Raw genomic sequence first — 13,721 nt, forward strand, 5'->3', positions numbered from 1 at the left:
TCCCCCAACACAGCCCTCTTAGTGCAAGACTTGGGATCTGCAGGGTTACTTTGACACTAATTCATGTGATTCCCAACATTCAAGACAAGTTTCCCATAGAAAGCTGTGTGTGGACTAACAGCTGAAGTTACACCAAGCATTAATTAGCACCCAAACTCGGAATCAGACACAGGATTTCACACGGCTACTCCCAGACAACTGAGCTATTTTCAGAACATTTGGCTATCAGAACATATGCATCACAAATTTCAACCTGCAATTTCCAACCCTGTAAAAAACTTGTAAAGTCAACTACATATGCAGGCCAGATTTTTTTTTTTTTTTTTTAAATTCCATTTAGGAAGAGTGTCAGAAACACCGTTCTGCTTGTTAGTATCAACACTTTTCCCACAACAGTGGGAACCACGTCTGTTCTAAATAAACACATGCACACCTACAATTCCTGGAAATTCACACCACCATGGAATAACAACTATCACTGAATTTCACGTTACCTGTGATCTTTATTAAACATTTGAACCTGCCTCCCTTTCCCACTAAAGCAAAGCTTTTAAGAGGCTTTGTCTTGCAGCTTCACTTTATGCCTCCCATTATCTTCCTGGTAGCAGCAAAGAGAGAACAAAAAGAAATTACATAAGATTACATACAAGATCTCCCCAAAATAGAATTTTTCTTTTTAGAATTAACTTTGCAAGAAACAACATGCCTAGTGGGAAGAGGCTACAGCAATGCCTTACAAAAGGTACCCAGGTGTACAAACCACACATCACTCGACTGCCAAAAGCTTTTGTGACACTTTTGAGCTCAGCAACTCCCTCTATTCATAGTTTAAAAAGAAACAGGAACTATGTGTTTGTCTGTGCTTAAAGAGAGGTAATAAATGTGATTGCAAAAAAGGCCATAAGAACCGGTGTTTTTGGTGTACTGCTCATTTCTCCAGCCAGAAAATGCTCTTGATAATTCAACTTTTGCCCTACTGCAAACTCTTCCTTCTTCTCTGCCCTGTTAACTATAACTGAGATGCCCAAATGCAGGACACCCTGCTTATTTCCCTACATAAGAGCCCCAAAATTCTTTATTACATTTTTGCTTAATGACCCAGACTTCTCAACAGTTGAGACACCAATTATATTAAAGCAGAAATTATACTGGACTAGAACAACTGATTTGCAGTTATATCCAGTGTTACAGCTGTACTGGAGAAAGACACCAGGAACCATGGTTTCTTCATGATGAAAAAATTTATGGAACAACTCAAAGGAAAATTCTGTTGTAGTTGATATTAGACTGACATACGGTCAGTGCACGAGCCCAACAGCTTTGCTCCCCTGCAAAAAGGATTTTTAAAACCTCTGTAAGACAGAAAACTATTAGCCATGCAAGTAGCCAAGGCCTTTTCTTAATTGCACCCCGTCCTTGGCCTCAGTGGTTCTGTAGTGTAATTAAGAACTGGTCCATTAAAGATGGTCACTCAGAGAAAAACTTATAGAAACACTGGACACAATGAAGTTTAATGACCCAGCTAGTTTGTTACTCAGAGACATGTCAGACCAACGATTCAGTGCCTGGACAGCCTGAGGTACCTGCCAACTGCAGCCCTTATCTCTCTGGTCCACTGGCAGCAGTTAGAATAACGTTGTGGTTATGGCAGCAAAACCTTTGTGACAGTTAAAGGGGCCTGAGTGGCACTTCTGTTAGAGCAGAGAACAAGGGGCTGTTTTACTGCAAAGTTAAATACCCCAGTGCTGAGCATCTGTCAAGCCCAGCTACCTCACCTGGGCTCTTGTATCCACAGAGATGACATAAACACCTGAAAACAACGTGTCAACACTGGATTTCACAGAATTTATCAAATGGGCAGCAGCGCTTTCTGGATAAACACTGGTGAATTACAGCTACTGGAAGTTACCTCTGGATAAGCATTTACTTCCTCCCTGCTCCCATAACCAGCTAAAAACCTACTGGTAAATTTTGTCCCCACAAAGGTTTAGTGACAGCTAAACCTTTACAGCCATTCCACAGGGAATTGCTATCACAAAGTGAAACTCCCCTTCACAGTGCAGGGGAGGAGAGGACAAATCATTATCGGGGGGAAAAAACCCTGCTACCTGAGCCTAGAATAAACCAGACAGTGTTGCTGCTTCAGGAAGGGCAGCCAAATGCATTATGAGGCTGGTGAGCTCTCTATTCCCAACACGTACATACTTAAAGCTCAAAATTTTTTTTCCAAATGCTCAGCTTGTATAGATTGCCTGTGGGAGACACAAATAAGTCATATCACCTGCACACAACTCAGCCTAAGACCATTTCAGCAAGGCTGTTCTCATGCATCCTGGCAGCACACAATAGTGTGGCTCTGACAGGGGCATTAACTCGGCTGCCCATAAAGGAAACAAATGTGTCTTAGCAGAGCCAGTGGCCCAGACATTCCACACCAATAGCCATTGCCAGGGAGCTTTTTCTCCTTTCCTTTTTTTTTAAAGGTAAAGCTTACTTTTAAAATAGCTGAACTAAGTTAGTGGACAAAGAAGTTCTCACTCTCAATTGCTGACCTATTTGCTGTCTCCCCAGAGAGAGCAGCACTTTAAAAGTCAGCAAATGCAGATACAAGGCACTGGGTAAACAGAAACATCCCGCCCTTTGCTTCCCAAAAGACAGGCCAAAGCCACTGCAACACTAAAAATAAAGGGCTGCAAGGAACTGCCTTAAGAACTCTCAGGTAAACAGCACAAGTAGCTTAGGAAATATTTATCTAAATATTCAAGTTAAAAGATGTGATTCAGCCTTAGAGACAGGCATTTGTTACCTTGGCACTGAGCACACACAGCACTGTTGGGTCAAGGTGTGCTCTCTTTGGAAGTCCTCATAAATCACAGCTTCCCAGCTCTTTAAGAGCCAGAAGCATTTGCTACTCTGGTTCTTCAACACCTATCAGACAGTTAAAGCAAAGCAAATCTAAGCTTCCAGTAAAAATCCCTGTGAGATTGGCTTCAGAAGGTTAATACAGAGCTCTCTTGCAAACACTTTTATACTCTGAACCAGGTGTCATCAAACAACCACCAAAAAAAAGGCAGGTTCCCAGAGAAACAGCTGTACCATCCCTGCCATGCAATACAAGCACCCAGTGAGAACTAAAAAGTACAGCCCGATGTGTTCAAGTAGATTTTTTTTTCCCTGCTAAAAAATAAGAACCATTTGGGAAACATGAATTATTTAGCACAAAACAAATAGAATCAATCCATATTAATGTGCACTAAGCAGCAATTTACGATTCACAACACCATTTTCACGTACAGCATTCACAAGATCACTCAATAATACATGAAGCTTTCAAAACATTATTAGTATGACAACAGATATCAATGAACTTTAAGTCATTCAAGCTGGTTGTTTTAAACTAGCTCTTGGGAACAGGCAGAATTGCCAAAGCACAGCTCAAAACTCAATCACCATTCATTAAAATATTAAGCAAGCCAGTAACTATAGCAGTTTTAAAAAGCAAACCTGAAATATAAGTTCAGATACACACAAAAAAGATGTAAAAGGAAACCTGTGTTTCCATTTGTAAAAAAAGGATAAACAGCAAATATATTAAATCAAGGAGGCCAAAAGGAGATATAAATTGTATGTTCAGTCCATTTAAAGTCTAAATAGCTTTGCTTACCAGATTCAGTCTTCCCAGGCTGAAACTATCAAAGCACTGAATTGCAAGACAGACATTTCATATAACACCAACTGTTTTAAAAAGGACAAAAGATGCACAACCTCCTTTCATCCATTCTCTTTACACATGATCAAGTAACATCGGAGTCAGAGGGCAATTATACAGACTTCTTTGATATAACATATCCAACAACTAGGTATTCACTGCATAAATTAAATTTCTGAAATCAAGATGAAACTTCCACCTGCAAAAAGCTTCTTACTTTGCAACAACACGAGAATCTAATGCCAGCACTGAAAACATGCTGCCATAAGAAAGCTCAAGGTTATAAGATCAGATGGAGGAGGGTGGTTTTTTCCCCCTGCCTGTTTTAAAGCTCCTTGGATCATTTCAAATTCTAACATTACAACTACCTTCCAAAGAAAACATTTAAATCCTATGTGTATAAAATAACATAGGCTATTAGTCACACCACTGCCTCAGAGCAAGAAGGGTGTGCTGGAAGATGTTGTATAGCAGCAGGAAGGAAGTAGAAGCAATTATTCTAAGAAGGAATTAAAATTTTAGGCACAGTATCTTCAAAAATTATTAGAGACAGAGGATATATGCTGGTAGTTGTGAATAGTTGTTTGTAATTTTAAAATAATTTTTATTCCACTGAAAAATTCTGTATTTTTGAGAAATGGAAAAAAAAACCCTACAGTGAAACAACAAGCAAAGGTTGTTCTGTAAGTAAACAACTTATTTGAGGTGACTGGTAATCTGTCCAAAACTGATAGGATGAACACTATTTGTAGTTACTCCATGTCCTGAGCACCTTGTAGCTCACAGGTCAGCGGGTCCAAGTCCTCCTGAGCTCCATTTACTGCCCCACCACCAGATAAAACAAGGAAATGTAGCACAGTTTTCCTCTTCTCTCAGGTGAGTCAACACATCAATCACTACAAGAGGAGGAATGGTTGGGCTTAGAACCTGGGGTAGCCAAAAATGTCACAAAAGTTAAGATGATGACCAAAGACAAAGCATTTCAAATGACAGAAATGTGTGATTATAAAAAAAAAAAAAAAAAAGGCAGCAACATCTAGAGGAAAATCCCATCAGGAACAATAGAAAAAACAAGCTTAGTGCCTCCCTTATGATGACTTTCCACTGCTCTAGCTCTTTGCATCTGTGAACTTACACCTGGAACTATGAATCTGAACCATGAATGCGAGCTTTGAGGAATTTGAACTGTAAATCCACTTTAGCACATTTTCATCCTCAACCTTCCTCACATGTGACAAGGTATGTATGAGGTTATGACAACAAATACATAGAAAATGTGTGATTCAGGGTCAGTGGTAGAAAAACAGGATTTCAGTATCTTGAGCATCAGTGCAAAGAGGTTTAGTTATTCCTGACTAAGCCCCAAACCTTCATCCCCAGAGCACAGCACCTGCAAAGGCAGACTCGTGCAAGCTCTGAGCTGAGTCAGTCTGACAGAGATTTAACAAACTGAGTTTCACAGGGAATAAATTTTGCTGTGATCAAGAAATCTTTGAGAATGCAAATCATCTCCTACCAGCAGGCACGAGAAAGAAGACCTGATTTTTCATTTCATCAACAAAATCCACACAGATAAGACCTTGTTAAATACCACTTTAGGAATGCAAACTTCATTAACCATGAAATTAATATCACCACAGAATGCAAAACTGCACACTGTGTGTCCACACAAATCAGCTCCACACAGATTTAATTATAAAACACTAGTCAAGAAGACATTCACTGTGTTAAACAGAGTTAAACACCAGTCTAGCTAACAGCCCAGAAGTTAGTTCTAATTAAACACAGCTTCAGAGTTTTTGGATAATCTATCATTCTAATAGTTTACAAATGTCAACATAACTTATCCTTCTTCCTAAACATTTCATAATGTGGATGACATGTGTAATTAGACTTAGAACAATTTTATTATGTGGTCTGCAACTATATCCAGCAATCCGCTGAGTAATAAGAAAATGTGAAATGTCCTGAGCCAGCAAGACAAAGTAAGGCATCAGACAACTGTTCATGAAAAGTGCAACTAACTTAGAGATTGCAGATTATTTGTCTAAATTGGTACCTTATTTTTATTGTCTTAACTTTTACTGGCATGGCATTTCAAGGATAGTTAGTGACACTAAAATATTAATGGCCCGACATGATCAGGACATCAGGACCAATAAAGTGCTATTACAATCTACAGCCAACAAAGAATCAGACATCTTGCAAGTAGTTTTAATAAAAAACCAAGGAAATGTAGTTCAAGCAGGACCAAATACTATGAAAAAACGTTTCACCTATTGTCAATGAAAGCAGACACCTAGCTATGCTACAACACAAGACAGGTCTTCTGTTTTCAATGCAGCAAACAATTCCAAAATTGTTATTCCTAAATTCATTTCCTGTTATTTCCTTTGCTTATAAGGTTTCAGCTGAGCAGATCCTAACACTATTAATACTTGCTTTTGTACAGCACAGAATTTGTCAGCAAGATTTGACTTTTTCTGGAGAGCTCACAATAGACTTAATTTATCCTACCTAGTTGTTTCATATGTTAAAGAGTACTACAATATTAGCATGGTAATAGAAAAAATTTAGTTTGCTAATTTACCCGTGTGTTTATATTTCTTTTTTTCTGCTCCAGCTCACAGTGCATCTCTCCTTTCTGTCTCTAACACGGATCAAGATGTCACAGAGGCACTGGAAGGGCTGATGATTTATTTAAAACAAACAAGAAGCAGCCACACTCCACGGCTGCAAGCGATCCCTCACCAGCTGGGGATAAGGAAACACTGGATCATTGTAAGGCATAATTTACTTAGCCGTGACCAGAGTGACCTCACAGGGCTTTTCTGAGTCCTGCAGCCACAAGCAGACACTTAACCTGCACACTAACAGTGCACTGAGATACCGATCGTTACTAATTGCCATGGAACGGGCTCGAAGGAGGGAGAGGACAACCCGTATTTCTGCCACCATCACCCCATCCTGTTTCCTCCTCGGCCCCGGCCAGCCGGGGGGGAGCTGCTCCCCCTTTCTGCCAGCCGGGCAAACCCCACGGGCCGGCAGGGAAGGGTGTTACTTACTCCAGATCCACAGCACTCGAGGAAAACCCACCTCTGGATCCCAGGAGAGCTCTCGGGGCGAGGGGAGGGTGCGATGCCGGCCGAGGGCAGGACAGGGCCCCGCTGGAGCTGTCCAGGGTCCTGCCCCGACCCCGGGGCCGCCCCCAGCACCCACCGGCTGCCATGAGAGTCCTGCTGGTCCCAGGGGAGCCTTTTCACCTCCTCCTTTTCACAGTCGTGCTCCCCCTTCGCTCCCTCCCAAACCTTGCCTGTTATCATAGTTCAACAGCACATCTTACTAGTTTTCTTTTACCTGAAGAGGGATTCACCCCCGCTGCTGTGATACTGAAAGGGGTCCCTAAACTCATTTCAGGCAATTCCCAAACATACAGTGGAATGCCAGTTCTGCATCCATCTGGCAAGTTCCAGGAAAAAGGATAAAGTGCATTCTACAGCATGTGATCCCGTGTGTAATAAGTACAATAGTGCTCCTAATTCCATAAGAATGAAAGAGTCTATTTGTGATTTGAAACTTCTGTAAAAGTTTTAAAATCAGATGCACGTAGGACATTTCTGAGGGGGTCCTCAGGAACTCATGTGAACATGTACTGTTTCACTCAGAGTGAATACATTCACAGATGCAGTATTATCAAGTCAGGATAATATCAAATCTTCCTAAATAATGTCTTTATTAATAATACACCACCTTGCTATCAGGCCACTGCCCTGCATCCTACAAAGTGCCACGTGGAATAAACTTGTTGCTGTTACTCAGAGGCCTGTATTTCATGCCTGAGGTTCCAGGGCATCAAAGACAACTCCCTGTCATTTTTACATGTTTTAAATCTGCTCAAGCAGAAAGAAAATTGCTATAGAAAACAACTAAATCATATTGTTTAGTCCTTTTGTATCCAACAGTTTCCTTTACACTGACTTTTTTGTTACAGGCAACTGGAATTATTTTTAAATCCTTCTCCCAGAACATTATTCCCCATAGCATTACTCTCCTACCTTCATGAGAATAAGAATCACTCCTCTGAAAAGCCTATTTTCCTAAAGCATTTCAAATTCTACTAAACTACTTCTTATGATAGTTTATTATATGAAGAAGCATTCATTCTCCTTGCATGGCTTATCAGGTGGGAAAACCTTGCTGTAAAGTTAACTGACATTAAGGATGCAGTTTTTAAGGTATATCCTTTAGGACACTGTAACTAAAGAGAGAACCTTAAAAATATATAGAATGGTTTCTTTTTTCTCTTTCATCTGTGACCCTCAACAGCAAATGCACCTTCTCACTTATCACTGCACCTCTACCCAATCATTTCACTTTTATAAACCCTTCTCAGCATGAGAAGGATTACACACTGTAATAAAGCCACACTCTGGTCTCTTTTACAGCATATTTATATTTTCCTCACAAACACAAACCTTCTACCTGCAGAAAATCAAATTATGCTTCTATTTCAATAATTCATCAATACAACTCACATCTAATTTCTCAGCCATTCCTAAGTGTCCCAAAACAAACATTGCTATATTCTGATAAGGTACAAATCTTCTGACAAACAAGCCTAGTAAATAAACTACTTTACCCTGTCTGACATCAACTGTTTTAAGGGATTGGCGGTGGGTTTTTCCCCATACCTTTACCAGGTTTGGCTAATAAAAACTGTGTCATTTATAACTACACCTATGTCATACATGTGTGGGATACTGTGCCAACACCACTCTCCAATCATTCATGACCAACAAAAGCCCAACCAGAGAATGCTCAGAAGGTGCTTGGGATTATTGACAAACACATGGTATTATGTAAAAATATTTAAAGCCAGCTTTGTGTCATCAGTAAACAACTACAGAACTATTGCACCAAAGAGCCCCAAATATCTAAGAAGCAAAGCTACCATTTTAAATCAAGATTCCCATGAAATAAGATACAAACATTAGAGTGGTAAACTGTGGAAAAATATTATCTTGGCTTACTGGCTTGCAATATAAACATACATCTCTTCCATCGAGGGAAACTCATTAAGACTTCCTGTTATGAAGTGGTTTGGCTTAAATAAACTAGGGTGGAAAACGATGTGTACACAGGCAGGAGGATGAGAACGAAATTAAGCAACAGAGTTCAAAAAAAGCAGGTTCACAGGCTGGAGAGTCAGTGATCAGAGCCCAAGCAGGTTGCCAGTCCAAGCAGATTTGCCAAAATGAGGTGGGTTTTAATCAGAGTTCCCTTGCACGGGGACTTAAAGCCCATGGTTAGGAGAGAAGCTACAGAACTTGTCTCACCCGACTTCAGTGGGGCTTTTGGTGTGCTGAACATGTGTAGCATCTGGGTGAAACTGTTTCAACAAGTCTTTAGCTTCACAGCAGAGGACAGGACTCTGAGCAGTAAAGATTAATTCACGGTCATTTAAGACAACACACGGGTGGGCTCTGATGGTATTAAGTATATTCACTACTGGTTCAGACATCAGAAAAGGACCTCCCTGCACAAGCTTCACACCAAGAGCAGCAGAGTAAGATCTGAAAGCAGAGAGACTTAAGTAGTGGATTTGGAAGGCCTTAAATAACTCACAGCAATAAAAACCAAATGCAAACTTCTACTCTGGTTAAGGAGGCTCCTATATAAACTCAGGATAAATGATCACTCAATAAAGCATCTTCTACAAGAAAAAGATTAGGGGTTTGTGACAGGTTGTACCTGAATCTGAAAGTAACAGAACAAAGTCACTCATTTCAAAGGTAAGGTGAGATAAGCAGGTGAGTTACACTGTTCTTCATTCCCTGCGTGACACAACAGGGAAGCAAGAGCCACAAAGAAAAGGAAACTTCAGAATTAATTTCAAATGAACATTTTGTCAGCTCAAAGAGAGAAATCTCTTCCTGTCACTTCTTGGTTGTGCCAATTCAGTAGTGAGGGCACACAAAGGAGGCTGATAATGTGACTGGGCTAAAAGCCTTTCTCACAAGTATCAGAAGACAGCCACAGCAGTGCAGTTCCCGTGTTCCCTCTGGCAGAGAGTCACCATATCTTCCACAAACTAAAAACCTTTTCATAACCACATTTTAGCCCTCAAAATCATGAAGTTTGACTGATGTAACTGGCAGGTCAGCTGACAGCACAACTTTACAGCAACTGAACAGGTGCACACATGAGAAAGTGGCACACTGGAGTGTCACATCTTAAATAATTCTGCTTTAGGAATGGTCCTTTAGTCATTTGTAGATGAACAACCCCCAGCAAGGAACAGAAAAGGGCCTACTCCTCTTACAGCTAAATACTACAGAAAAAAACATTTTAAAATATTCTTTTTTTCCACTGAACACAAGCAGGGTAAGATTTATCTAGAAAGGGCAGGTCTGGGTCAGCCTTTGATTTAGCCACTTACCAAAAATTCTTATTCTTTGCATGTCAAATCAAATATTTTTCAAAGGAAAACAGCTTCTGTGCAAAAAGAGCAATTGTACAATGTATTTCTGGTGCCATTACTTTAATTCCTTTTACTACAGAGGGCTTAGCACCATTAATCACAAGCAAAATATTAGAACATATCCTTCTAGTGTCCCCTTAAAAAAAATAAAAAAAAAAGAGAAGTGACTCGCTCTTTAGAAGTTAAATTTAAATACCAGACAGCCATGTGTCTTCAGGAGAAATTATACAGCTGCACACAGAGAACTACTGCTGTTCAAAAGGGACCCAACTGAAGAGACAACTCTCAAGCAGCCTCTGCCTACAGCCACTTGGTTCTCCCTCAGTGCCACCACCTCTGTTGTGCCAGCACAGGAGCAGAGATACTCCAGCTCAAAAACAACCACGTCTCCTCATTTATTTTCCTTGCTGTATCAGTTCTGTGATCCAGCAGCCAGAAGCTGTGTCATCCCTCCAGCTCAGCAGCTCAGGGACAGAACAGCTGTGTAGGTGCCCAGGTGATTGCTGAGGAGAGGCCACGCTCTCAGCCACAAGTTCCTGCTTCTGTGTCACATCAGATCTGTCACAAAAAGTCCTGTTTGTTGAGGAAACTTTACAGGGTTTGGAACAACATGCCAGGCGTCTTGTATTTGACAGAAAAAGGATAGAAACATTCAGAGCTATCAGACAGGCCAGAACTGGCCCTCCTGCACAGCCCAGCCCATAACTGAGAGCTGCTCCTATTCCAGTGTAACAGGCCCACATGGTGTGACCAGCTTCTCTTCTGCTCGGGGAGAGGCACAAAGGAAAGTGGAGGGGAATGTGGCTGGCAAACCTGGGACAAACATACCTGGCCTCTGTTTGAATGTAAGCATGACACATTGCTAAGTTTTTCCTCTAATCCCCTTTGGACACAGATTTCTTTTCTGCCCAGTCCATTGTGAGGACTGCCTGCTTTCCTTCCACTCCCTTCTGCCTTAACTGCAAGCACTGCATGGAAGTCTCCTGACAGTTCCTGGTTTAACAGTACCTAACCCAAGCCAGGAAGTGCAGCCAACAACAAGACTTTCATTTTCCTAGTCCTTACTTTCTGTATTCACTTTTTCTTGTCTTCACTGAGTGTTCCAAGTTTAGATTCATTTATGTAAAATGCATAAAGAAACACAATACCATTTCCAGGAAAAAAAGGCACTACCCCGACAAATAATATCTGTAGTTCTTCGTTTTTGGATGCACAATCCATAAGAATTACCTATTTGTATCTTTTAAATCTAAAATCAACACTGTGTACACATCATATTATTACAGAGAGGTACTTTTGTTTGAAAACTGCTTAAGCTTCTATTATCAGGCTGCTGTGACTGACCAAGTGCTACAGCAGTGAATACTGTTGCCATTCAATCACATAATGAGGACAGTTACACACATAGTTTTCACAAGAGCAGTGCAATTGTCAACAGTGACTGGGACACTAAAGCATGCAAACACAGCGTGTGGCAAACGTCTGACTTAACCATAATAGTGTGACACCAGCACGAAAAGGTATCAGTGCAATTTTAATGTAAACAGGATCTTGGTTTTTAGATCAGTCAAACTGTAAAACACATGACGCTGGCGATTCCTTTTCCCTCTCCCACTTTTTGTTAACAGCAATGTCACAGTCAGCAGAGTAAAGGCACTGAGCTGCTTCTCCACTCCTCAACCCAGAGAGTACGACCTACAGTATGGGATAGAGACAAATCCACCAGAACTGTTCCACGTTGTTGGGACTCCCCCATCCCAGGGTTGGGGCCTCCAGCCTTCCCTGCCTTCCCACCACACTCTGAGCAGCCACCCAGCTCTGGGGCTGCTCCAGCTCCCGGGTATGGCCCTCCAGGCCAGCGTGGCACAGCACCCTGCGACTGAGAGCGGCGTGTCTGCCTTTGCTGCCGCTGACACAAGGTCCACCTGCGGTAAAACAGACCAGCCAAACCCGTGACTTCTGTACCTCCCAAACCCGAGTGACACTGCACACACCGCCTACCTCATCCTGCCGGTTGAATTCAGAGCAGGACACACACCCCCGCGCCCCCGAAGCGGTAAATGGTATCAGCACGGGTGCCGACCTTAGGAAGGCAAGTTTCAGAAAGTGCGAGGACTTGCACCGCGGTCCCCGAGGCCTCCCCGCCCGGCCCCGCTCGGCTCTCCCGGCCCCACAAAGCGCCGGCGCTGCGCTCCCGAGGCCGCCGCGGCCCCTCCCGGCCGGGAGCCCGGGACAGCCCGGCCCTTCCCGGGATAAGCTCGGGGCACCGTAGCGCGGCCGCGGCCCCACCGCCGACCCCGACCCCTCCTCGGGGACACCCCCCCCGCCCGCTCCCGCCAGGCCGCGGCCCCGCCACTCACGCATGAGGGTGCTGAAGGCCACGACGCCCAGGAGCCCCTGCAGGAAGATGCCGAATCTGTCCATGAGGGCGCCGTTCTCGCAGCCGCGGTCCCCGGGCCCCGCCGCCGCGCCGGGGCTGGCGGTGAGGCCGAGGCTGGCGTTGGGCGGCGGCGCCCCCATGGCGAGGCCCGGCCGGCGCCCGCTCAGCGGCGCATGGCGGCCCAGCGGCCCCGCCCCGCCCGCGTCACCGCCCGCCCGCCCCCGCCGCCCTCAGCGCCCCGCCCGCGCCGCGGGGACCGCGGGGACAGACAGCGGGGACAGCGGGGACAGCCCCCGGGCCCGCACCGGGACCGCCTTCAGGCCCCGCGCCCCCGGCAGCAGCGGGGCTTCAGCCCCAGGGTCTCCCGCTGAGGTTGGGCAGAGCCGGCTGGTGAGCGCGGCAGAGGAGGGTCCGAAGCTCCGAGCAGCCAAACGCCGTTTGGCTCCGGCATCCAAACCCTGTCTGGCTCGGGCACCCAAACCCACCCAAATCCACAGCGATTTCTAAACCGCACTCCAGCCCTCCTAGAGGAGGTTCGCAGCACTCCTCGAGGTTCCCAGCCCTGGGTCGGAACCGCAGCACCCGAAGGCTTCGCTTAACCCAGATCCCCGCAGGGTCAAGCAAGTCTGACCAAACCAGAATGATAAAATTATGGCCTAGGTTCTTTAGCGAAAAACGTTTGTTCTTTAAAAAGCGCACAATGGATAAAACAGAGCACGTCAGATCTTTCATTTAGGATCTGCACCTGGGAAACTGCACCTGTTGGCCAGTGAGCCTTGCCTGACCCTGTCACGCCACACCCCTCTTTTTCATCACCAAGCAGAACTGCATCAAGTTTAGGTTCTTCTTTTCAGTGTGGGATCCACCCAGGTCACATTGCATTGTATGTTTCTCTCATGCTGTTTCTGTAATATTTTAAATCATTTAAAATCCCAGCCTAAGTATGAATTCTCTTATAAGTACCACCCAGAAAGTACAACATGTTTTAAGTCTATCAGAAAAATAAGCTGAGCATGTGAAGCAATAGCTCTTCAAATAACAACATTTGTTGCATTTATCTCACAACCCACCTACGTGACTGTCCTTCCTGGCAGGCAACACCAACAGTTTTGGCACATGACACTGATTTCTCTGATACTCAGGCTGTGCCA

At 43.7% G+C, this 13,721-nt stretch overlaps 1 protein-coding gene across 1 annotated transcript in view; it reads right to left on the reverse strand.

Moving 5' to 3' along the window:
• Window positions 1-12,747, reverse strand: part of STIMATE (STIM activating enhancer) — a 32,918-nt gene extending 20,171 nt beyond the window's left edge. The window contains exon 1 of the mRNA XM_064667830.1: window positions 12,551-12,747. Within this exon, the coding sequence (XP_064523900.1) occupies window positions 12,551-12,710 (160 nt within the window). The 5' untranslated portion in view covers window positions 12,711-12,747. The remainder of the gene's footprint in view (window positions 1-12,550) is intronic.
• Window positions 12,748-13,721: the final 974 nt, after the last annotated feature.

Source organism: Pseudopipra pipra, chromosome 11 (genome assembly GCF_036250125.1).
Source record: "Pseudopipra pipra isolate bDixPip1 chromosome 11, bDixPip1.hap1, whole genome shotgun sequence".
In the NCBI taxonomy this organism is placed as follows: Eukaryota; Metazoa; Chordata; class Aves; order Passeriformes; family Pipridae; genus Pseudopipra; species Pseudopipra pipra.